Below are 23,862 nucleotides of genomic sequence, written 5' to 3'. Positions count from 1 at the left end.
ATATGTGACAGTGAAGGAAATTATTACAATCATAAGCAGGAGGGGAAGATAATCTTAGCTAAGAGATTACAGATATATAACAAAAACTTCAACTGTCATACCAGACGAAATATTAACCACTAGGGGTTCATATCAGACGAAATATTAACCTGAGCAACCGGGCCGTGGTTCGTACATCAGTTTGCGGGCGGCCAGCAGTAACAACCTGGTTAATCAGACCCTGATCCACCATAAGGCCTGGTCTCAGACAGAGCCGCGGAGGCATCGACCCCCGAAACCCTCCCCAGGTAAACTCCAGGTAAACTAGGGGTCATATCAGACGAAATATTAACCACTACGGGCCAGAGCGCGCCTGGAGAATGGGACAATTAGGTTTGATTCAAAAGGGATCGAAACTAATTGCCTTTGTGGAGTAGGACAGGAAAACACAACCAGCTTTTTCATACCAGACGGAAGACACGAAAAAGGACAATACGAACACCTGTCCAGGATACTGCAAGAAACCCCAAATTTTTCTTCACATTTGTCCAAATCCAAGTTAACAACTCCCTCTAGAACTGGACCATTAATCACAGGAGGTTCATACACCAACGATGGAAAAAGAAATGAGCGAAATATTAAACAGACAAATACGAATCAATGTTGAGGAGTGCAGGCAGGACGGAGACCGTCGACAACCCGGCCATTACCTCTGAAGGTCACACAGATCATGTAGCTGACATGAACACTCATCCTGGCACTTCCTTCTTTATAAAGTAGTACATGATACGGCCCCCTTACACTAATAACTTCAGACTCCCTACAGTAATAACTCCAGCCCCCTACAGTAATGACTCCAGACCCCCTACAGTAATAGCTTTATCCCCCTACAGTAATAACTTCCTCCCCCTACAGTGATAACTTCAGCCCCTCTCCAGCAATAAAACACCAACCCCCCTACAGTAATAACTCCAACCCCATGCAGTACTGATTCCACCCCCCCCCACCCCCACACGTGTGTTAACATGTCCATGAAATTTGTGAGGCTATTTTGGAGTGAGGAAATATTAGTTGTGCGTGCGCGCGCGCACACACACACACACATACACACAGGAGGACAGGAGGGTTAGGGCAGACATGATAACGACATACAAAATACTGCGTGGAATAAACAAGGTGGACAGAGACAGGATGTTCCAGAGATGGGACACAGAAACAAGGGGTCACAATGGGAAGTTGAAGACCCAGATGAATCAACGGGATGTTAGGAAGTATTTCTTCAGTCATAGAGTAGTTAGGAAGTGGAATAGCCTAGCAAATGAGGTGGTAGAGGCAGGAACCATACATAGCTCTAAGATGAGGTATGATAAAGCTCATGGAGCAGGGAGAGAGAGGACCTAGTAGCACTCAGTGAAGAGGCGAGGCCAGGAGCTGAGTCTCGACCCCTGCAACCATAATTAGGTGAGTACACACACATATAAAGAACCGCAAAATATGACACTTTCTGTGGACTTTTAAATAGCGTATAAATCTCATTCTTATACCAGCCATTAATTATGTTCCAGGGAGACGACGCTCCTGTTCCCTTGATTAGGTATAATATAGTCGTATATCCAGGATATACCAGGTATAATGTGATAACCAGCAGTAGTATTGTGCAGAGGAGAGGGGGAAGTATAAAGAAGTGGACTGAGGACAAATGACAGGGGGAGAAACGAGGAGAGAGAAAGGAGGGTAGATATAGTGTGTGTGTGTGTGTGTGTGTGTGTGTGTGTGTGTGTGTGTGTGTGTGTGTGTGTGTGTGTGCGCGCGCGCGCGCGTCTCTCTCGTGCCGAATAAGTAAAACTTGTGATTTTGGTTTAAATAGCAACGCTCTTCTTGCCGAATAAGGCAAGCGAAAATTTGTGTATGCAATAATTTTGCATACACAAACCTAACGAAAAAAACACATTTCATTGTGTTTATTATTAAATTATTGTAAACTTATCTAAAATATATTTAGTTGGATTAAGCTAAATTAAACTGCGTTTATTATAATAAGGTTAAGTAAGTTTTCTAAGGTTCTTTTGATACAAAATTATTAATTTTTACATTAACATAAATTAAAAAATATATCTTTAAATGTATAAGAGAAAATTTTAGAAAGGACTTAATTTTAAACGATTCTTGCTTAATGGCCAGTTTTACTTATTCTCCACGACACACACACACGAGGATTCGAACCCATGTCGTTTTGGCCCACCATAAGGTCGGCGAAAACGACATGGGTTCGAATCCTCGGCTAGTCGCAGTGTTATTGATTAATATCACTAGTTCGTGGTTACAATTACTGCTCGTGAGGTTAGTACACCAAACGGGGAGCAGAATGAAATTAGCTGAAAGGCACTCACACCACCGTATGCCCTCGGATGACGGTAAAACACCTAGCTCTGCTGGGTGCATCATTCTTGTAGGATTGCGTGGTCCCGTGGGTTAGAGCGTCATGTGTGATTTTCGCTCACCATGAGGTGGGCCAAAACTTCATGGGTTCTAATCTTCGGCTAGTCACAGTGGCCTGGGGACCCTCATCCTCAGAGAGGAGAATAAACGTACTTCAGGGAAAACTCAAGGTTCTCCCCGGAGCTGTTTAAATATTTTCTCCTACCATACCCTATATTCTATATTTTATATGAACTTTATTTATAGACAATACATTAACAAAAAAAAAACACAAACATGAATACACTGGTACAATATATCAAAAATTATGAATCTCCTGCAGCTCTTCTGAAGCCGGACGCGAGCCCAGTATGTAGGAAGAAATTTCCCCTCAGGATGGTCACGCTGAGGCGCTGGAACATGAAAGTGGCTGCCCTCGGGTCCCTGGTGGTGTCGATGAGTCTGGAACCCAGTTCTTTAAGGAAACGTGTGGCGTTTGTTCCCCATGATCCCAAGGTCTCTGATCCCACTGGGACAACTACGAACAAGTGGTATTTAAGCAATAATACACTGCGGCTAGGTAGGGGATCAAACTCGTAGCTGTTACTGCTGGTGGCCTGCTAAGCCACATATCCATCATAACCTGGTTATCTGGCACCTGAAGATACTTGTCCAGTTTCCTCTTGAAGACTTCACTTCTACACTTGTTCCAGCAGTGCTTCCGATATCTTCTGGTAAGATGTTGAACAATCTGGGGCCACGAATGTTGATACAGTGTTCCTTTATTGTGCCCACCGCACCTCGGCGTTTCTCTGGGTTTATTTTGCATTTCCTACCATATCTTTTACTCCAGTATTTTATGGAAGTGTGCAGATTTGGAACACCCTCAAGTACTTTCCAGGTATATATTATCAAATATATCTCTCCTCCGCTCCAGTGAGTACATATTTACGACTTTATTGCTTTCCTAGTATACTTTAAATGCTTTACTGGGTCTACGCAGGCCATAAACGATCTCCGTATCTGTTCCATCCTCGATATCTCTCCTGGCCTGAATGGAGCCCTCAACACTGAACAATATTCTAAACGAGAGAACATTTGTAAAGTGTCTCCATTGGCACTATTACCTTTGTTTTAGAAGTTCTCATTATCCACCCCGTCATCTTCCTAATTGTCGTGACATTTGCCTTACTGTGTTCTTTGAAAGAAACGTCAGATAATTATTCCCAAGTCCTTCATGAGTTCCTTTCGTATTTTTTTGATCCTCTTAAGTTTTGTATTCAGTGTCCCTTGAGAATTCTTCATTCTTTCCATACCTAAGCAGTTGGAACTTATCACCACTGAACGTCATGTTGTTCTTCACTGTCCACTGGACACCCCTGCTTATATCTTCCTGCAATTTTTCAGTGTCTTCTACCAAAGTGACTGTCATGCTTATTTTAGCGTCAAGGGCAAATGATGATACAAAACTGTGAAAGGTGTTTTTATCTGTCTGCTATGAGGATGAGAAACAGCACAGGTGCCAGGACAGTGCCTTAGGGAACTGAGCTTTCTACCTCGATGATGCTGGATTTCGACCTGTTTAATCCTACTAGTACTCTGTGTTGTGTATGTTAGAAACTTGAAAAATCTATCCGCCTACCTTCCCTGTATTGCCTATGACCCTCATTTTGTGTACAATTATCCCACAATCACATTTGTTAAACGCCACTGAAAAATCTGTGATATTTCTATATTTTGGTTTTCTTCCAACGCCTTCATAATTTTGTCATAGCGGTATAGCAGTTGTGACAATCATAATCTTCCAGTGCTAAAACCGTACTGGTTTAGGATGTGCAGTGTGTGTTGTTCCATAAAGGTTGCATGCAGAACAAGCCACATGGGGATAGAGATCTTTAGCGCTAGATATTTCATATTTCGCACTCTCATGCGTCGTGGGCCGTCACTGATACCTTCTGTCTTGCCTCAGAGAACTTTCACTCATATCTGTTGCTGTCTTGCAAGCGTACATAGCTCCTGACGATGCACGAGAATGCGAAAGATCTAGAGCTAAAGATTTCCATCCCCATGTGGCTTGTTCTGAATTGTTAATATCGCCTGTTTCCGACTCTATCGTATATATTGCTGGAGAGCAAATAAACCGTATAATATCAATGGTTCGCCAATCACAGAAGAGCCTTCAAGAACCTCAGTAACAAATGCATCAGGTGTGTAAACCTATAAATCCCCATCCTAGAATATCCAACACTCTCACAGCCCATTTCTCACGCTCATAGACCGAAAAAAAAACCTATAGGTTTGCAGCCAGACTAGGGCCAAACCGGAGGGTTTGTGCTATATAGTGACGAAGAACTAAACTTGACACTAAAAGAAAAGACGATGTAAGTAGACATAATTACGATACACCACAGGAATAAAGAGTCAGGAAAAAAACGGTGAAATACGTGAAGTAGGAACGTAGATGGAAGCTAGCAACATACGTAGCTCTCGCTCTCTCTCTCTCTCTCTCTCTCTCTGCAATGTTTATATAAAAGATCATTTTCACAATATTCTCCTCTGTAGGATCTTGCTTAATTTATGTATCCTTATAGCTTTACAACTTTCAAGATTGATGGACTGATTACATCGACTCCAGGCTGAGGGACTGATTACCTCCAATTCCTTCTGATCTTCACCTTCTTTGCACTGGACTGATGAAGCCACTGTGTGGCGATACGTTTCCACAATAAAGATACTCAAGTGTTGCACATGTGTCTTATCAACTTTCCCCATTTTCTTAGCTCTATTTAACAACTGGGACGAGAGTAACTATTCAACTCCCCGTGTGGTTATCCATCTTTCATCTCTCATTCGCAATTTTGTATAATGGATGCTACTTGACAACTCTTATCTCAGTTCTCTTATCCTCTGCTGTTATCTCTTATAAATCCGTTCTTCGCAAAGTCTACATTTCCAGTCATAGGGCAGCAGGAAGTACCATAAGCTGCTTGTGGAGGTGCAGGAGTCTACCTGGAGGTTATTCCGGGGATCAACGCCCCCACGGCCCGGTCCACGACCAGCCCTCCCGGTGGATCAGGGCCTGATCAACTAAGCTGTTACTGCTGGCCGCACGTAGTCCAACGTACGAACCACAGCTCAGCTGATCCGGCACCGACTTTAAGTATCTGTCCAGCTCCCTCTTGAAGGCAGCCAGGGGTCTATTGGTAATTCCCCTTATGCTTGGTGGGAGGCTGTTGAACAGTCTTGGGCCCCGGACACTTATGTTATCTCTTAGTGTACCAATGGTGCCCCTACTTTTCATTGGGGTATTTTGCACTGCCTGCCCAGTCTTTTACTTTCGTGTGCAGATTCGGGACTATTCCTTCTAGGAATTTCCAAGTGTAGATTATGATGTATCTCTCTCTCCTGCGTTCCAAGTGCTTCCAAGCGTTCCCAGTAGTTAAGGTGTTTGATGGAACTTATATGTGCAGTGAAGGTTCTCTGTACACTCTGTAGATCTGCAATTTCATCTGCTTTGAACTGAGATGTTAATGTACAGCAGTATTCCAGCCTAGAGAGAACAAGTGATTTGAAAAGGATCAACACTGGCTTGGCAGCTTTTGTTTTGAACGTTCTCATTATCCACTGTGATCGTGGCACTGTTGTGATCCTTGAAAGTGAGATCCTCAGACATTACTACTCCCAGGTCCCTCACATTATTTTTTCGCTTTATTGTATGATCAGAGCTTGTAGTATACTCTGTTCTAGTTATTATCCCCTCCAGTTTTCCATAACGGAGTAGTTGGAATTTGTCCTCATTGAACATCATATTGTTTACCGTTGCCCACTGGAAAACTTGTTTTATATATTCTTGAAGGTTAACCGTGTCCTCAATAGATGGCAGTCTGATGCAGATCCTAGTATCGTCTGCAAAGGATGACACGGTGCTGTGGATTACATATCTATATCTGATATAAGGATGAGGAACAAGATGGGGGCGATCTTCTTACACAGTTTTAGGAATAGGTATGATAGGTGATGTGTATTCACTGAATACGCATTAAAAAATTTAGATTATATTGTAGACAATTTTAGATATAAAAGATTCCACTCGAGCTTCCTGTAACCAACTCAAACTTTGTTGTGATGTGTCGGAGAAATAGGGATAAGACGGGAGAACGTGAGATAAATAAGATAAATGGTACATAGAAACGAGAGAATAACGAGAATAAAGGGAGGGAAAAGGGAAAATGAGGAGAGTTGAGGAAAGGAAAGATAAGTGTGTCCGAGCAATGGAAGGGAGAATGAGGAACAAAGGACAAATGAGGAAACAGGAGGGATATGAGAATTTAAAGTCTCCAGGAAAAACGATGAGAGAGAGAGAGAGAGAGAGAGTAGAGAGAGAGAGGAGAGAGAGAGGAGACAGAGAGAGAGAGAGAGAGAGAGGGAGAGAGCCAGTTCGTGTGTCTTGGACGATGACTACCACACCTCGTCTTGTGACACGCTCCAGGTAATCAATATTTTCAGCCATCTCCTTGTCGGGAAGGAGAAGAGGGAGGGAGGGAGGGAGAGGGAAGGGAAGGAGGAGGGAAGGAGAAGAGAGAGGGAGGGAGAGGGAAGGAAGAGGGTGCAGAGGGACTGTGAAAAGGGAGGGAGGGAGGGGGGAGGGGGGAGGGGAGAGAGAGAGAGAGAGAGAGAGAGAGAGAGAGAGAGAGAGAGAGAGAGAGAGAGAGAGAGAGAGAGAGAGAGAGAGAGAGAGAGAGAGAGAGGATAGAACAGAGGGAGAGGATGAGGTTGAAAGACACGCCAGAAAAAAAAGGCAGCAGAGACGAAAGGGAGGAGGGGGAGAGAGAGGGAGAGACAAGGTTGGAAGGAGAGAGGAGAGAGGGAGAGACAAAGATGGAGGGAGGGAGGGAGGGAGAGGAGAGGAGAGGGAGAAGAGAAATTGTTGAAGCTGCAGACCCAAATGAGTCACATCTTAAATCTGAAGATTGCCCTTGTGTCTGCTTCTCTGCTTTCCTTTGATGAAGACCCAAGGTCTGAGTGCAAGGTGTAGTGAAGGTCTGAGTGCAAGGTGTAGTGAAGGTCTGAGTGCAAGGTGTAGTGAAGGTCTGAGTGCAAGGTGTAGTGAAGGTCTGAGTGCAAGGTGTAGTGACGGTCTGAGTGCTGAATGAGGGTGTGCAGCGTTGAGTGTATATTTATGGAACGTTTCACTGCTCAAGAGTGAAAAAAAACATACCACGGGTGGGGATAGAACCCGCGATCAGAGTCTCAATATAATATATTTATATTATATAATTACATTTTAATCATGCAGATAAGTGGAGACTTGATAGTATTAAAATGTACAGAAAGACTGTTATATTACGACTGTGAGTTAAGTATTTGCGGTATGAGAGAGAAGTTCGTCTACATGGGTGGAATACAAGGGGCGGGGTAGAGGAAGGGGTAGAGTGGATGGTAGTGGAAGGGGTGGAGTGGATGGTAGTGGAAGGGGTAGAGTGGATGGTAGTGAAAGGGGTGGAGTGGATGGTAGTGGAAGGGGTGGAGTGGATGGTAGTGGAAGGGGTGGAGTGGATGGTAGTGGAAGGGGTGGAGTGGATGGTAGTGGAAGGGGTGGAGTGGATGGTAGTGGAAGGGGTGGAGTGGATGGTAGTGGAAGGGGTGGAGTGGATGGTAGTGGAAGGGGTGGAGTGGATGGCAGTGGAAGGGGTGGAGTGGATGGCAGTGGAAGGGGTGGAGTGGATGGTAGTGGAAGGGGTAGAGTGGATGGTAGTGAAAGGGGTGGAGTGGATGGTAGTGGAAGGGGTAGAGTGGATGGTAGTGAAAGGGGTGGAGTGGATGGCAGTGGAAGGGGTGGAGTGGATGGTAGTGGAAGGGTGAAGAGTAATCGTAATTCAAAAAACAAAAAATTCGAGCATAGTACTTACCATAGTTCTTGAGCTCCGTCTGGTAGCCAGAGCCTCTGATTGGTTCACGCTGTCCTTCTGTGATCATTGAGAGTGGTGGACGGCGTCTTGGGGTGCTGGCGAAGTAGGGAGATGGCATCCTATCAACCTCTGTAACCTTCTTCTGCTGACGATGTTCTCGTTCTTGTAGCCACAATGTGCTGTCTGCGCCTTTACCTCTTACAAGCTGCCTTAATTCGTCTTCCCTCCTGGTAGGCAAGCGTTCTGATGGCTCGAACTGCGACTTTCCTCTCGCCCTCTCTGATATATGACGAGGTCCTCCCATTCCATCTTGCGTTGTGTGATTGGCAGCCATTCCATCACCACTTCTGGAGTAGTGTGCACCTGAGGAAGCTGCCCTTACGCGATCACCCCCATTACGGCCAGCTCTCCTCGCTGTATTTCCAATACTTCGGCCAGACTCGGAACTCAAGGATGGGGAGATTTTACGGCGGCCGAGTTTCTTGTATTGCTGATAGTCGAAAACTCCAGAAGGCGACGCAGTGGGGTAAACTTTAGAGTTCTTGGGCCTGCGCGTCGACGTCTTCCTCTGAGCTCCACCTGGCCCTGAGCCTCTTCTTGGTACGAATTGATCTGAGTGTCTAATGGGTGCTCCCCCATCTGGTGCAAGATTCGGCTGTGCGTCTCTGACTGGCAAGTGTGCAGAGTCATCTTGCTGATGGACGGACTGGTGTGAAACCTGCACCGCCTCCACCTCATCATCCTCCTCCTCTCCCTCACCACTAGTATCAGTCCTCTCTCCCTCACCACCTGTATCATCCTCGTCTTTCTCATCACCTGTATCATTCCTCTCTCCCTCACTAGAATCATCCTTGTCTCCTTCACTGCCAGTATCATCTTTCTCTCCCTCACCACCAGTATCATTCCTCTCTACCTTTGTGTTGGTGCGTTGCTTCTTGCCACCTTGTACACTGGTTCTAGAGGTCAAGTCAGTGTGTGTGTACCTTGTCTCCTCCCTGCCGTGGTTTAAGGTCGTGACCCCGGCCATGTTGTCTGTTTGTGCCGCTTTGTCTATTCCTTCCAGTTTCTTTTTATTCTGTGTCACCTCTAGTCTGGACTTTTCTATTATTCCTTTGTCTTTTCTCTCGCGATCATTTCTCAGTAAAGTTTCCGGATTTAATTTCATCTTCAGCAATGTTTTCTCTTCTGACTTTGGCATTATTTTTTCAAGCTTTCTCCTATCTTTACTCTCCTCCTTTTCCTCATCTCTCTCCTCTTCATCTGTATCTTCCTCCTGTTCTTTTTCCTCCTCCATCTCACGGAGTAACAGGCGAGGTGATGACAAGTCTGACCACTCGTCCTCTCTACCTGAATGATCATCAATGACAGAGGAAAATCGTCCTCCCTCCTTAACCACTTGCAATGATGGAGCTTTGAAGGAAGAGGCGTCTGCGGAGACTGGTGATGGTAACAGTGGTGGTGCTGGTGATGGTAACAGCGGTGGTGCTGGAGGCAGTGTTGGCGAGGTAGGCGGAGACGCACCTGTCGCAGCGTCTGAGGTCGTCTGCCCCGCGCGTTCCGCTGCCTCACCTCTGGGTAGGCGCCGCGTTCTTGCGTGTGCACGCCGTGGAGTGGGCGGGATCAACGGGTTCAGGGGCGTGACCGCCTTCCCCGGGGCGGCTTCCGCTACTCCCACCCCGGACGTCTCCCCCGTTGGTTTCCCAACGTTGGAATAATGTAGGAAGTCAGCGGTGACGGCGGGGGCGACGCGGGGGTGAGGCGTCTCCCCCACCTCCACTCTGACCTCCTTGACTCCCGATCTGCGTAAATTCTCCGGAAGAGTGTTGTCAGTTAATAAAGCTCTTCGCTGTGTTCGCTGCGAGTTGGTTGATGTGTCAGCAAGGCTAACTTTCACCAGCGTAGCCTCTGACATAACTCCAGCCACTACTCCAGCCTCCCTTCTGCTGCCTCCTAACACATCCACTTGTCTCCGTTTTTTTCCTCTCTTGTTTCCGCTGAGCTGGTGGTCACGCCCTCCTCCTCCATCTCCCTCCTTTGTCTGCTGTAGCTTCACTCTATCATAACCTCTCACAATCCTTGCATCTTTTACCTCGTCTCTGTGCACCTTACTTTCAAAATCGTTTCTGCTGTTCGTGACAGGAATTACACCGTCCAAATTAAGCTGCGCGAAATCTCGTAAAACTTTCCCCGCCATCTCAATGTCCTCCTCCTGCCCCTGCTCCTGCTTCTCCTCCTCCTCCTCCTCCTGTCCCTGCCCCTGCTTCTCCTCCTCCTGCCCATTACCCAGAGATCTGGCAGGTTCATCCTCGCCTGTGTACTCCCACCTCGTGTCATCGTCGTCCACCTTATGATTCCCCGAAAAGATTTCTTGCAATTCAATTTTTTTGACGCTATTTCCAGAGTTCACCATTTTTGCACGAAAGCGTAGCTGTGTCAGCGTTGCATCTGCGTCCACCTGTAGCAGGGTACCTCTGGTGCTCTCTTTAAGTAGTGGATCTCTGGTGCTCTCTTCCAGTGGTGGATTTCTGGTGCTCTCTTCCAGTGGTGGATCTCTGGTGCTCTCTTCCAGTGGTGAATCTCTGGCGCTCTCTTTCAGTGGTGGATCTCTGGTGTTGTAGTGTGAGTCTGGAACAGTACCTGTGTTAGTCCTGCCTCCAGCAACGTACTCCATAACGTCTAGCTTCACTCTGTGTTCGTCGCTCTCCCGCCTGCTGAACTGACCTAATAAAGCATCAGTGACAGAGGAGTGGCGTAACGGGTGACGATGCTTGGCGGAGGTTACAGACGAGGGTTCCAGCGAGTCGACTTCGTGAGACCCGCCTTTTTTTAGGGTCATGGCTCGTGCCTCTTGGTAGGCGTCGCTAGTGAGGCGAGCTAGCCCTAATGCACGCCCGTCTCCGCCCCAATTCTCGACGATCTCTGTCCGCCCACTGACGTCTTCCCGCTCGTGACGATTTCCGCTACCCATCATCTTCACGCTAGGTTGAGAGAGCGGTGGGGTGTTCTCTCTGCTAGCCGATGGTGTCGTAGATGCGTCTTGACGGACACTTCGTTTTTGTCGGCCGTCAGAGCGTCTTCCGGTGTGGCTCGTCTTCTTCCTGTAGCTGAAGTGAAGCGCATCTTGCCACCGTCGCTCTATCTTTTGCGCCTCCTCTAGCATCTCCTGCGTGACGGGTCCCGGCAACTTCTGCAGGTCTCTGCTACTGAGGTAAGGCGACACACTCTCTACCCTCTCAACGGAGTCATTCACAGACTCCCTCATCACCGTCACGTTGTACACCCTTAGGTAATCCCGTGGCCGCGGGAGAAACCCCAGCTCGGTGTGCCCCTGACGAAGGGCCCCCAACAGTGCCAGTTCCCTGGAGTTTTTGCTGGAAGCGTCGCTGCTGACGGTGGCATCATTCACCCCACCCTCCCGTAGAAGCTTGAGCTCCCAGGAGTACTGCAGGGATGCCAGCTCCTCTGGCGAGCAAGACATGCACTCGCTCTCAAAGACAAGCCTCCGGGCGGCGCCGAAGGGAAACTGTGACCCCAGATGACTGCTGATCCCCACGCTGTAAGAGACAAGAAAAAGATTGCTTTAGTATCACCTCCACGCATAACAGAGTCACCCCTAAAACACAAGTACATGTATATTAAAAAAAATCTGCATATTCCATACAACACATGTGTTCAGTCAATACAGCACCCGTGCAGTCACTGTAACACCCATACACGGTCACTACAAAAGTCATACACATTCACTACAACTGTTGCCGCTACAACAGTCATTCACACTGTCACTACAACACCTGTAGTCACCACAGCTAACGTAGAGTCGCTACAACAAACGTAGTCACTACAATTCCTGACACTAGAGGGTTAATAAATATAAAAATCAATACAAATTTATTTTAGTTCACAATCATCCACTTTTAACATGCAGGTAGACATGCAGATAGACATGTAGGATACATGCAGGCAGACATGCAGGATACATGCAGGCAGACATGCAGGCAGACATGCAGGATACATGCAGGCAGACAGAGGAACAACAGAAGGGGAAACTGACACGTGTTTACCAAAAACTGACGTTCATCTTAACCTAGATAAGACTGGTTACACTCCTACCATAATAAAACACATTGTCAAACATACACGTGACAAGCAAACACCAGACTTCATGCCTTCAGGCCTCTCGTGTGACAAGCAAACACTGAGGTCCGGGGGTCGATCACCGGTACGGATGGAAACATCAGGGTGTATTTCCTTAAGACACCTGCTGTCCCTGTTCACCTATCAGGAAAATGGGTACCTGGGTGTTAGTCGACTGGTGTGGGTCGCATCCTGGGACAAAATTGACTTAATTTGCCCGAAATGCTCTGCATAACAAGGGCCTTTTTATGTAGTAGTGTCATTGATGTCAGGTAGGTCTTTATACCTTGTACATGTACAGTACTTGTAAAAATAAAGACAGTATTATTACTGTGTAGGCGAGACATTTCGGAATAAAGATACCTAACTGTTGCACATGTGTCGTAGTTAGTAACAACCAGGCCTGGTCATGGACCGGGCCGCGGGGGCGCTGACCCCCGGAATACCATCCAAGTATTTAGAGAGACACATGCACATACACAGCGACTCTCTTCCTTAACTATTAAAGCAAGACAGGTTCTTCTCTTACAAATGTAACAGATAAATGAACACAAGCGGAATCACACTGGCGGAGTCACACTGGCGGAGTCACACTGCCAGAGTGACTTCTAACTCGCGTGTGAAAATCACCTTTCCGGCTTTCACAGTTGAAAAACAAGAAAATTCGTCGAAATAGGAAAATTCAATAAGTTCTACGGTAAATTTCTCGATTTACGTTATTTAACCGTTATTTACCTTGAAAATGACATAAAACACCGACAAGTTGATGATTAAGACACATGTGCAGCAGTTGGGTATCTTTATTGTTGAAACGTTTCGCCTACACAGTAGACTTCTTCAGTCAAATACAGAGGCAGCAGGTGTAGTAGTGAACTGAAGATGATGCAATTAGTCCCTCAGTCTGGAGAAGAGTTCAGCTCCATGGTCTGGAACGATATCGTTCCAGACCATGGAGCTGAACTCTTCTCCAGACTGAGGGACTGACCACCTCAAATACTATTTATCATCTTCAGTTCACTACAACTTCCAAGAAGATATAAACAAAGTTTTCCAGTGGGCAACGGTAAACAATATGATGTTCAATGAGGACAAATTCCAACTACTCCGTTATGGAAAACTGGAGGAGATAATAACTAGAACAGAGTATACTACTGACTCCGGCCACACAATAGAGCGGAAAAATAATGTAAGGGACCTGGGAGTAGTAATGTCTGAGGATCTCACTTTCAAGGATCACAACAGTGCCACGATCGCACGTGCAAAGAAAATGATATGATGGATAATGAGAACTTTCAAAACGAGAGATGCCAAGCCAATGATGATCCTTTTCAAATCACTTGTTCTCTCTAGGCTGGAATACTGCTGTACATTAACATCTCCATTCAAAGCAGGTGAAATCGCAGATCTAGAGAGTGTACGTATAAGTTCTGTCAAGCACCTTAACTACTGGGAACGCTTGGAAGCACTTGACTTGTACTCGTTGGAACGCAGGAGAGGGAGATATATCATAATCTACACTTTGAAAATCCTGGAAGGAATGGTCCCAAATCTGCACACAGAAATCACTCCCTACGAAAATAAAAGACTGGGCAGGCTATGCAAAATACCCCCAATTAAAAGTAGGGGCGCCACTGGTACACTAAGAGATAACATAAGTGTCCGGGGCCCAAGACTTTTCAACAGCCTCCCACCAAGCATAAGGGGAATTACCAATAAACCCCTGGCTGCCTTCAAGAGAGAGCTGGACAGATACCTAAAGTCAGTGCCGGATCAGCCGAGCTGTGGTTCGTACGTTGGACTGCGTGCGGCCAGCAGTAACAACCTGGCTGCTCAGGCCCTGAGCCACCGGGAGGCCTGGTCATGGACCGGGCCGCGGGGGCTTTGATCCCCGGAATAACCTCCAGGTAACTGCTGCCTCTGTATCTGACTGAAGAACAAAGATATCTAACTCTTGCACACGTGTCTTAATCATCAATCGTTACACTTGAATGTCAAGTTCCATTGCAAAATGCTGATACTGACAAGATGTGGGAAAAGACATGTACAGTTCAGGACATTTGTTCGAGGAAACGTTTCGCCACTCGGTGTAATCCCCAGAGGCAGGTAGCAGCAGAGTGATGGCAAAACAATTGAAGGCAACACCACTAAGATGGCGAGACCCCAATATTACCTACTTTACTGAGTTCGACATCTAGGCGAGTATAATTAGGAAGCGCGTCTGTCTGGCGTTCTGGGCAGGAAGGAAATCGAGCAACTGAATAAGCTGCTTCGTGGGCGCTGTCAAGAGTACCGCCCTTGATGTATTCATGGGCGGTGGGCGGCAGTAGGTGGCTTCCTGTAAACACCAGCCACTCACCCATCCATACACTCGCTGATGGCTACACTCGCTCACCCACACTGCCTCTCACTCGCCTACATCTACACCCGCCCACATATCTACTCTCACATCCGCCCACACCCTAACCACGCCCACTTCCACCCACGCCCTCATGATAATCCTCCCTGCGTAAGCGTATTTAAGAACATAAAAATGGAGGAACACTGCAGGAGGCCTACTGGCCCATACAAGGCAAGCCCTTATTAAAACCAGTTGAGTCAATATCTCAGCGAATGAGGTGAATCTTTGACTTGTCTTATAGCCACACCTGTCCAGCCACACCTGCCACTCCACAGTTCTTTTGACATAAAATTGGAAAAGTATCTACACAGTCCAACACCAATATGAACCTTCTTCGAAGTGAGATAAACCAACACTGAGTTTGAAGCCTGTCAGAAGAATCGTTCTCAGGCTATCTCACGGAAACTTTCCAGGAAAACAAAAATGACAATAGTAATAGTTAACAATGTAATAAGTAATAGTTAACAGTAATAAGTAATAGTTAACAGTGTAGCAAGTAATACTTAACAGAGTAATAAGTAATAGTTAACAGTGTAATAAGTAGTTAACAGTGTAATAAGTAATAGTTAACAGTGTAATAAGTAATAGTTAACAGTGTAATAAGTAATAGTTAACAGTGTAATAAGTAATAGTTAACAGTGTAATAAGTAATAGTTAACAGTGTAATAAGAGCAGCTAACATGGAAGTAGGCAGAACGTACAGCCTGTAAGTTCAAAACCTCGCAAGTTCAACTAGGCGAGAGATGAAGCCACTGGTGGGCGAAAGGTCTACTTGTCGGTGCTGTATTATGACTGGTATAAACCTCGGTAATAGATACCGACGCTCTGGTAAAGATACTTGAGCAAACACTACGACATATTAGAAATTTTGTCGGTCCTGGAACCTTGATCACTGTCGGTCCCAAGACCGAAATATTTTCTAACATGTCCTCGCGTTTGCTCACTGTTTATGATTACCATAATTTTTTTTTTCAACACGTCGGTCGTCTCCCACCGAGGCAGGATAACCCAAAAAGAAAAATATTTTCATCATTCAACACTTTCACCTCACTCATACATAATCACTGTCTTTCCAGAGGCGCTCAGATACGACAGTTTAGAAGTCCCTTCAAACTGCCAATATCCCAAATCCCTTCTTTAAAGTGCAGGCATTGTACTTCCCATTTCCAGGACTCAAGTCCGGCTAACCGGGTTAGCATAAGCAGGGTAATTACACTCTGATTATTATTATTATTATTAAAGATTCACGGGTATTCTCCTGGCCCGGGCCTTTTCCAAGTGGTGGCCCGGCCTTGGCTCCCTCTTTAGGGAGTGTCTGAGACCTAAGTCTCCCATGAGAGGAGGCACAAGTACCTCCTCATCTTTGGGACCAACTGTCCCCAGGCCTAGCCACAAGCTAGGCCTCTCTGGTCTGCCATCCCCGCCCCAAAGGGGCAAATAGGAATGACAGTCTTATGAGCTAAAGGCTCGGGCACCTACCCTACCCTAGAAGGGTTAGGCATGGTGTCGATGTATATGTACACTCTGATACTGCCTCATGCCTCATCCTACCCTCTTCTTCCTGCCTCTCACCCAACACACAACTTATACCACCACTCAACAGGCAGCATTATTAATATTAGTTGTAGTAGTAGCAGTACATCTAAGGGGGAAGCACTAAATCCGTAAGAATGAAAGGCATTCGGGCTGGCTTCAAGGAATTGGAACACATGTTAGATTTCTTAAGTCAAGAGCCCCTTCTGACCAGCATCAAGGGCCCTCCCTTGGGGGATAATTAGTGTGCAGAAGCAGTCAACTTGTGCCGTGTTACCACATGGAGAAGAACCGGGCCAGGACTCGTCCTGGAGAACCTACCTGTAGTGTGGAAAAAGACATTTATGTATAGTACAGAACATTTATTAAAGGAAACGTTTCGCCACGAGTGACTTCTTCAGTCCTGAAACCACTCGTGGCAAAACGTTTCCTTTAATAAATTAAATGTCCTGAACTGTACTTAAGAGTCTTTTCTCACATCTTGTCGGTATCACCATACCATTTCTCATGTACCTGTAGTAAACTAGTGTGGCGACTCACCTGTCTCTGGGAGCGGCGACAACGATCATCTGCTGGGCAGAGGTGGTCATGGAGCCGTGGTGGCACGAGGCGATGAAGACGAACTTGTGGCCAGGCAGCAACATGGAGGCCGGGAAGCTGATCGTTTCGATGTACCTGACATTCGAGCTGAGGAGTCCAGAGCTCTTCGGTGGAGCTGTTAGCCTGGAGGTCGAGGCAGTGTGTGATGTGTCTGCTGATGCTTTTCCCGATGGTAAAGTTATGTCTGCTGGCGATACTGACGATGTTCTGTAACGCCAGAATGTCTCTGTGCCCACGTCGGAAACACCCTGTATTGTGGAAGTAGTTCCTACTGACGAAGTATCTCGTCCGTCGTCGTGATCGTCTTCAGCGTGGGAGAGGATGTCCAATAAGTGTTTGATACGCACGAAAAAGCCGTCAGCGTGGTGGGTGGTGGTAGGGAAGGAGGCCCAGGGATCCGGCTCGGAGAAGCAGGGGTAGTCAGGGTTGTCGGACAGTCGGCACATCCAATTCAGAGTGTAGTTGGGCGTAGGCGCTGCCACCTCCACCCGCAGAGTGATGTTAGAGGTAGCTTCTAACTCTCGCTCCGTCCCGTCCAAGAACACGGCCCTGCGGGCACACATGCATTGTATTACAAAACAGTAGTCACGACGCCCTAGGTTAGGTTAATTGGTATCTTAATTGATGAAACGTTCGTCTACAGAGTAGACTTCTTCAGTCGAGTACAGAAGAGTGAGCAGAAGCAGTATAGATGACCTGACCTCTCAATGATTACATTCTTCTACTAGTAGGCTGCGCCTCGCCTCTTGACAGTATACAAGTCTCTAAACTGTTGCTTCAACTTCACACTGTTCCAGACTATGGAGCAAATATTCTCCAGACTGAGGGACTGACTACCTCAAAACTAAGTCTTCAAGGCTGATGGACTGATAACATCGTCTTTACATCTTTAATGCTTCTGCTCACTTTTCTGTACACGACTGAAGAAGACTAATGTGCAGGCGAAACATTTCGAAATAAAGATACCTAACTGTTGCATATATGTCTTATCATAATAGTGGATTATAATGGGGAGCGCTAAACCCGTTGTGATTATACAGCGCTTGTGTGGGGGGCTTAATTAAGCGAAACGTTGCCACAATGAAATGCCACATTAGTTGTACCCAACATATCGGTAATTTTACCAACATATATTTCATTAGGAACTTTAAGGGTCCAAGTAACCTTGTCACCACCAGAAAATAGGTATCATTAAGACAGGTGTTAGGACACTCTCAGCATATATACTCTGAGACACACATACCTGTGTTGAGTACCCTCCAGGTAGACCCCAGGTTAGTAGGTACGTTGTATATACAGTTAGTTACCAGGTGGCAAAAGTACCTGTCGATAGACACTTGGTCTGTTGTTCATAAGTAATGTGTGTGAGAAAGTGTGTGTGTCACGCTGTTGGTGCTAGCAGCATGCACCAGTTTCACCAGGGACTTCCCGGAGAGACTCGTCTATACTTACTCAAAACGGGAGAATGGGAGGTAATGAATGGAATTTGAATCAAGGAGGGGTAGAGGAAGTTCAATTCTTGGATCAAGAGCCCTTCTCCAGCATCAAGACACTTCTCCTTGAAGGGATCTTACAAATTTAGTACATCTTCACCTATATTGCTGTATAGTCCTTGTGGCTTAGCGCTTCTTTTTGATTATAATAATAATTCACCTATACTGCTTTTCAATTTATGATAGCTATGTGGGTCACTACCAGCAACAACCTGGTAGACCAGATTTTCAATCTCCCCCCCCTAAAAAAAAGCCTCGAAGTAGGCTAACGCGTCGGGCTGGAGTTTTGAGACTATGACCGCGGGTTCAATCCCGGCCGGGGGTATGGTCTACCTGGAGAGTGTTCCCGGGGGTCAACATCCCCGCTGCCCAGTCCTTGAATAGGCCTCCCGGTGGATCACGGCTTGATCAACTAACATATAGAATAATATTCACTTTTATTATTAAATATTTGCTGCATATATGACCAATGACAGTTATTGGTTACTAGTACAAGAATCACTAGTAACTAGCCAACAACCATATATGACCAATGACAGTTATTGGTTACTAGTACAAGAATCACTAGTAACTAGCCAACAACCATATATGACCAATGACAGTTATTGGTTACTAGTACAAGAATCACTAGTAACTAGCCAACAACCATAGCCCGCTTCACTGTGTAGTGAACTGCAGGCCACTTCAGTGTGTATTTAAGTAGTGAACAACCATAGCCCGCTTCATTTTATAATGAAAGAGAAGGAAGAGGAATGTGTGAGGAAGATAGAAATAAGGAGGAAGAAGTGAGAGAGAGGAGTGAATGAAGAGGGAGAGTGACAGTGAAGGCGACAATGAGAGGAAATGAAGACGAGGTACGGAGAGGGAATTAAGGAGAGAAGGAAAATACAGGATGGAGTGACGGTACCCACTTGCGAGTGAGAGACAGTACTCGTGAGACAGTACTCGTGAGAGACAGTACTCACTTGTGGGACACAATACTCACGTGCGAGTGAGAGACTACTCGTGAGACAGTTCTCACTTATGAGACAATACTCACTTGTGAGTGAGAGAGTACTCGTTAGAGACAGTTCTCACTTATGAGACACAATACTCACTTGCGAGTGAGACAGTACTAGTGAGAGACAGTACTCACTTGTGAGACAATACTCACTTGTGAGACACAATACTCACTTACGAGACAGTACTCACTTGTGAGAGAAAGTACTCACTTTTGAGAGAGAGTACTCACTTTTGAGAGAGAGACAGTACTCACTTGTGAGTGAGAGACAGCGCTCGTGAGTGAGAGACATACTTGTGAGTGAGAGACAGCGCTCGTGAGTGAGAGACATACTTGTGAGTGAGAGAAAGTACTCACTTGTGAATAAGAGGATGCAACACAGACAGGAGTGAGAGTACTCACTTCAGACGGATGGCCACTACACTGAAGGTAGTATTGAAGGCAGCTTGGACCAGAGTGTCTGTCTCCTTGATGGTGAGCTCAGCAATGTACTCTCCGTCCTCCAAGGACTTGTGTTGCCCCAGGAAACTCTCCGGGACCCCAGGCGGCAGGGGTTCCCGCCTGGGGTCACCCAACGAGGATGTGTGGCCGCGATCTTGGCCCGCGCGAAGATCTGCTGAGTTCGAAGTCACTTCTGTAGGGCTTAAACTCGCTTCCAGCGGGATTGAACCCTTTCTCGGCGACTCTGGACTCACTTTCGACAGGTCCGAACCACCTTCTTGTTCTTGTAGAAGCTTATAAATATCGTGCCTTGGATTTTGATCTTTCAGTTTCTCAAGCACGTGCTGCTGCTGTTGCTGCTGCTGCATAAACTGATCATTCCAGGCGACGTACGACTGATCGTAGAACGGGTAAATGAGGAGGGTTGGAGAGTGGAGTTCAACAGCGTCCTCGAGGTGCAACTCTACTTGCTGCTGGTTCCACAGCCGCCAGCGGTACTCTGGACCGCTACTCAGCGGGCACAGACGCCGCAGCTCCGGCTCCACTAGGATCTCCTGCGACGCATCATACTGCGGGCACACAGAAAAGAAAAACAGGTTACTATTAGTCTACGGTGGTTCGTGCTCACACCACACCTGGCACTGAATGACCCACACGGGTTTAGCTCTTCATATAATAAAAATGTTATATATATATATATATATATATATATATATATATATATATGTGTGTGTGTGTGTGTGTGTGTGTGTGTGTGTGTGTGTGTGTGTGTGTGTGTGTGTGTGTGTGTGTGTGTGTGTGTGTGTGTGTGTGTGTGTACTCACCTAGTTGAGGTTGCAGGGATCGAGTCCGAGCTCCTGGCCCCGCCTCTTCACTGGTCGCTACTAGGTCACTCTCCCTGAACCGTGAGCTTTATTATACCTCTGCTTAAAGCTATGTATGGCTCCTGCCTCCACTACATCGCTTCCCAAACTATTCCACTTACCGACTACTCTGTGGCTGAAGAAATACTTCCTAACACCCCTGTGATTCATCTGTCTTCAACTTCCAACTGTGTCCCCTTGTTACTGTGTCCAATCTCTGGAACATCCTGTCTTTGTCCACCATGTCAATTCCTCTCAGTATTTTGTATGTCGTTATCATGTCCCCCTTATCTCTCCTGTCCTCCAGTGTCGTCAGGTTGATTTCCCTTAACCTCTCCTCGTAGGACATACCTCATAGCTCTGGGACTAATCTTGTTGCAAACCTTTACACTTTCTCTAGTTTCTTTACGTGCTTGGCTAGGTGTGGGTTCCAAACTGGTGCCGCATACTCCAATATGGGCCTAACGTACACGGTGTACAGGGTCCTGAACGATTCCTTATTAAGGTGTCGGAATGCTGTTCTGAGGTTTGCTAGGCGCCCATATGCTGCACCGCTATTTGGTTGATGTGCGCTTCAGGAGATGTGCCTGGTGTTATACTCACCCTAAGATCTTTTTCCTTGAGTGAGGTTTGTAGTCTTTGGCCCCCTAGACTGTACTTCGTCTGCGGTCTTCTTTGCCCTTCCCCAATCTTCATGGCTTTGCACTTGGTGGGATTGAACTCCAGGAGCCAATTGCTGGACCAGGTCTGCAGCCTGTCCAGATCCCTTTGTAGTTCTGCCTGGTCTTCGATCGAGTGAATTCTTCTCATCAACTTCACGTCATCTGCAAACAGGGACACCTCAGTCTATTCCTTCCGTCATGTCGTTCACAAATACCAGAAACAGCACTGGTCCTAGGACTGACCCCTGTGGGACCCCGCTGGTCACAGGTGCCCACTCTGACACCTCGCCACGTACCATGACTCGCTGCTGTCTTCCTTACAAGTATTCCCTGATCCATTGTAGTGCCTTCCCTGTTATCCCTGCCTGGTCCTCCAGTTTTTGCACTAATCTCTTGTGTGGAACTGTGTCAAACGCCTTCTTGCAGGCCAAGAATATGCAATCAACCCACCCCTCTCTCTCTTGTCTTACTGCTGTCACCATGTCATAGAACTCCAGTAGGTTTGTGACACAGGATTTCCCGTCCCTGAAATCATGTTGGCTGCTGTTGATGAGATCGTTCCTTTCTAGGTGTTCCACCACTCTTCTCCTGATAATCTTCTCAATGATTTTGCATACATGTCAGTGACACTGGTCTGTAGTTTAGTGCTTCATGTCTGTCTCCTTTTTTAAAGATTGGGACTACATTTGCTGTCTTCCATGCCTCAGGCAATCTCCCTGTTTCGATAGATGTATTGAATATTGTTGTTAGGGGTACACATAGCGCCTCTGCTCCCTCTCTCAGGACCCATGGAGAGATGTTATCTGGCCCCATTGCCTTTGAGGTATCTAGCTCACTCAGAAGCCTCTTCACTTCTTCCTCGGTTGTGTGCACTGTGTCCAGCACATGGTGGTGTGCCCCACCTCTCTGTCTTTCCGGAGCCCCTTCTGTCTCCTCTGTGAACACTTCTTTGAATCTCTTGTTGAGTTCCTCACATACTTCACGGTCATTTCTTGTCTCTCCTCCTTCCTTCCTTAGCCTGATTACCTGGTCCTTGACTGTTGTTTTCCTCCTGATGTGGCTGTATAACAGTTTCGGGTCAGATTTGGCTTTCGTTGCTATGTCGTTTTCATATTGTCGTTGAGCCTCCCTTCTTATCTGTGCATATTCGTTTCTGGCTCTACGACTGCTCTCCTTATTCTCCTGGGTCCTTTGCCTTCTATATTTCTTCCATTCCCTAGCACACTTGGTTTTTGCCTCCCTGCACCTTTGGGTGAACCATGGGCTCATCCTGGCTTTTTCATTATTCCTGTTACCCTTGGGTACAAACCTCTCCTCAGCCTCCTTGCATATTGTTGCTACATATTCCATCATCTCATTAACTGGCTTCCCTGCCAGTTCTCTGTCCCACTGAACTCCGTTCAGGAAGTTCCTCATTCCCATATAGTCCCCGTTATTGTAGTTTGGCTTCATTCGTCCTGGCCTTCCTGCTTCTCCCTCCACTTGTAGCTCTGTGTATTCGAAGCTTAATACCACATGATCGCTGGCCCCAAGGGGTCTTTCATATGTGATGTCCTCGATATCTGCACTACTCAAGGTGAATACTAAGTTCAGTCTTGCTGGTTCCTCTCCTCTCTCTCTTGTAATGTCCCTTACGTGTTGGTACATGAAGTTTTCCAGTACCACCTCCATCATCTTAGCCCTCCATGTATCTTGGCCCCCATGCGGGTCCAAGTTCTCCCAATCGATCTCCTTGTGGTTAAAGTCACCCATGATCAGGAGCTTTGCCCTGCATGCATGAGCTCTTCTGGCCACTCTAGCCAGTGTGTCAACCATCGCTCTATTGCTCTCGTCGTACTCTTGCCTTGGCCTCCTGCTGTTCTGTGGTGGGTTATACATCACTGCTATTACCACCTTGGGACCTCCAGAGTGAAGCGTTCCCGATATGTAATCACTTTCTTCTCCGCTATCTCCTCTCTCCAGCTCATCAAAATTCCATCGGTTTTTGATCAGCAATGCCACTCCTCCACCCCCCCCTGTTCCCTCTGTCTTTCCTCAGGATCTGGTATCCCGTTGGAAAGATGGCATCTGTTATCATACCTGTAAGCTTGGTTTCTGTGAGAGCTATGATGTCCGGTGTGTGTGTGTGTGTGTGTGTGTGTCGTGCCGCATAGGTAAAACTGGTCAATTAGCAAGAACTCATTTAAAATTAAGTCCTTTCTAAAATTTTCTCTTATACGTTTAAAGTTATATTTTTTCCATTTATGTTAATGAAAAATTAATAATTTTATACTAATCAAACTAAATATATTTTGGATAAGTTTACAATAATTTAATAACAAACAAACACAATAAAATATATTTTTTTGCGTTAAGCTCAGAATGATTTTTCCGAAATTATTGCATACACAAATTTTAGCTTGCCTTATTCAGCAAGAAGAGCGTTGCTATTT

At 46.3% G+C, this 23,862-nt stretch overlaps 1 protein-coding gene across 1 annotated transcript in view; it reads right to left on the bottom strand.

Annotated features, from left to right (window-relative positions):
• LOC128704201 (uncharacterized) overlaps window positions 1–23,862 on the bottom strand; it is a 262,888-nt gene that overhangs the window by 70,376 nt on the left and 168,650 nt on the right. Inside the window, exons 2-4 of the mRNA XM_070099056.1 lie at window positions 19,867–20,474; window positions 16,912–17,520; window positions 8,307–11,860 (exon numbers count right to left, since the gene is read on the bottom strand). Of these exons, the coding sequence (XP_069955157.1) occupies window positions 8,307–11,860; window positions 16,912–17,520; window positions 19,867–20,474 (4,771 nt within the window). The remainder of the gene's footprint in view (window positions 1–8,306; window positions 11,861–16,911; window positions 17,521–19,866; window positions 20,475–23,862) is intronic.

Source organism: Cherax quadricarinatus, chromosome 66 (genome assembly GCF_038502225.1).
Source record: "Cherax quadricarinatus isolate ZL_2023a chromosome 66, ASM3850222v1, whole genome shotgun sequence".
In the NCBI taxonomy this organism is placed as follows: Eukaryota; Metazoa; Arthropoda; class Malacostraca; order Decapoda; family Parastacidae; genus Cherax; species Cherax quadricarinatus.
The sequence above is the reverse complement of the archived record's forward strand: the minus strand, read 5'-3'. Positions and strand labels throughout refer to the sequence as shown.